The sequence below is a fragment of the Condylura cristata genome, unplaced genomic scaffold (assembly GCF_000260355.1).
Source record: "Condylura cristata isolate star-nosed mole 26May11 unplaced genomic scaffold, ConCri1.0 scaffold00019, whole genome shotgun sequence".
Classification (NCBI taxonomy): Eukaryota; Metazoa; Chordata; class Mammalia; order Eulipotyphla; family Talpidae; genus Condylura; species Condylura cristata.
The window spans coordinates 41516859-41518933 of record NW_004567120.1 but is presented as its reverse complement, the minus strand read 5'-3'; the positions used below and the strand labels follow the sequence as shown (position 1 = coordinate 41518933).

Genomic DNA, 2075 nt, shown 5'->3' with positions numbered 1-2075 from the left:
AAGAGGTCCCCACACGTCCAGGTACTCCCCCCACCCCCCCACCCACCCCTCCCGAGCGGAACCTTCTCTTGTCCTCACTTTTAAGAAGCCCCAGCTTCTCAGTTTGCGCTCTTCAGTAGACCGCGGCCCTGTAGGGCCCAAGAGCACCCTAACAGGCAGCCTTTAAGTCACCTTTCGGGACCAAGGGAGCGCTACTCAGCGGGGATGCTCGTGCCCTGTCTCTCCTAGGCCCGTGGGTCCCGTCGGTGCGCACGCCTGCCAGCTGCTTCCAGGCCCCGCGTGCCATCATGCCTCGACCTTCGAAGCGACGGCGCTACCTGCTGGAGGAAGAGGAGTCCCAGAGCCAGGAGCACCTCGGGGAGATGCAGGATCCTGAGGCGATGCAAGAGGAAGGTTCCTCTTCCTCTACCTGCTCCTCCTCTCTCCCATCCTCCTCCTCTTCCTCATGCTACCCTCTGCTCTCTGTCACCCCCGAGGAGCTGAGTACTCCCGAGACACCCAGCCCGTCCCTGAGTCCGCCTGGCATGTGCCTGGCTGATGCTGAGGTCTCTGAGCCTGAGAGCCCGGCCCAGGAGATGAGTACCACCTGGAGCCCCGACTTGGAGGGTCCCAGCACCTCCGCGCAGGCCCTGCAGGCCCTGCAGGCCATGCAGGCCATGCAGGCCCTGCAGGCCATGCAGGCCATGCAGACCGTGCAGCCCACGCAGACCGTGCAGGCTACACAGACCGTGCAGGTCGCGCAGGCCACACAGTCCGTGCAGACCGCGCAGGCCACGCAGTCCGTGCAGACCGCGCAGGCCACGCAGTCCGTGCAGACCGCGCAGGCCACGCAGTCCGTGCAGACTGCGCAGGCCACGCAGTCCGTGCAGACCGTGCAGGCTACACAGGCCATGCAGGCTGTGCAGGTTGCGCAGGCCATGCAGGCTGTGCAGGTCCCTAGGTGCACTGCCAGAGTGGCAGTGGATGATGAGAAGGTGGCTGACCTGGTGCAGTTCCTGCTGCTCAAGTATCGTGCCCAGGAGCCGACCAGCTGGGCCGAGATGCTGAGGGAAGTGCTGGGCGGGAACGAGGAGCAGTTCCCTGACGTCTTCACTCACGCCTGCGAGTGCATGCAGCTGGTGTTCGGCCTTGACGTAAAGGAGGTGGACCCCCAAGACCACTCCTATGTCCTGGAAAACACCCTCGGCCTCACCTATGACGGGCTGCTGTGTGGCGGGCAGAACGTGCCCAAGACCGGCATCCTGGTCCTTATTTTGAGCATAATCTTTATCGAGGGCAACAGCGCCGCCGAGGAGGAGATCTGGAGAGCCCTGGAGGTGATGGGGGTGTGTGCGGGGGCCGAGCACTTCATCTTTGGGGATCCCAAGGAGCTCCTCACCGAAGTGTGGGTGCGGGAGCAGTACCTGGAGTACCGGCAGGTGCCAGGCAGTGATCCCCCCCGCTACGAGTTCCTGTGGGGCCCCCGGGCTCACGCCGAGACCAACAAGATGAAAGTGCTCGAGTTTTTAGCCAGAGTCCATGGGAGTAACCCCAGGTCCTTCCCACTGTGGTATGAGGAGGCGTTGAGAGATCTGCAAGAGCGCACCGAGGCCAGCATGGACGCCCCCCAGGACGAACCCGCTGACACGGCCGACGTGAGTTCCACCACGGGGCCCAGCGACTTCCCCCAGCCCGAGTGAGGCGGGAGGCGGGTTCTCCACGGTGCGGCCCACCTCGGCGTCAGATTCAGCAGCCGGGCTCGGGCTGAGGGCGTCACCTTGGGGTTCCTGTTCCAGAAGGATGACTTAGAAATCTGTGGCTGTTCTGTATTTTGAAATGTTGTTCTTTCGCAAGGAAGCTGACTGCCTTCCGAACCTGCGTTTACGGTGACACTGGTTTATTGTTCACCCAATGTGAGAGTTTCGCTGTTTTGTAAAACATCGGGAAGCCTCTTATGTCTGTAGCCTGTGACAGGTAGTGAGGCACTGATGGAGTCATTTCCTGGAGATGTGGAAGATTTTGCTGTAAAATACATGGGTCCAGAAGTGGAAATAAAAGAAAGTTCGTTCTTGGTCTCTCTGCTTTACGTCTTTCTG

The 2075-nt window shown here is 61.3% G+C and overlaps 1 protein-coding gene across 1 annotated transcript; it reads left to right on the top strand.

Moving 5' to 3' along the window:
- Window positions 1-287: 287 nt before the first annotated feature.
- On the top strand, window positions 288-1679 carry LOC101635769 (melanoma-associated antigen 10-like). Its single transcript, XM_004685981.1, has one exon. It carries the CDS (start codon window positions 288-290, stop codon window positions 1677-1679), a length of 1392 nt encoding a protein of 463 aa, XP_004686038.1.
- The last annotated feature ends 396 nt before the right edge of the window (window positions 1680-2075 follow it).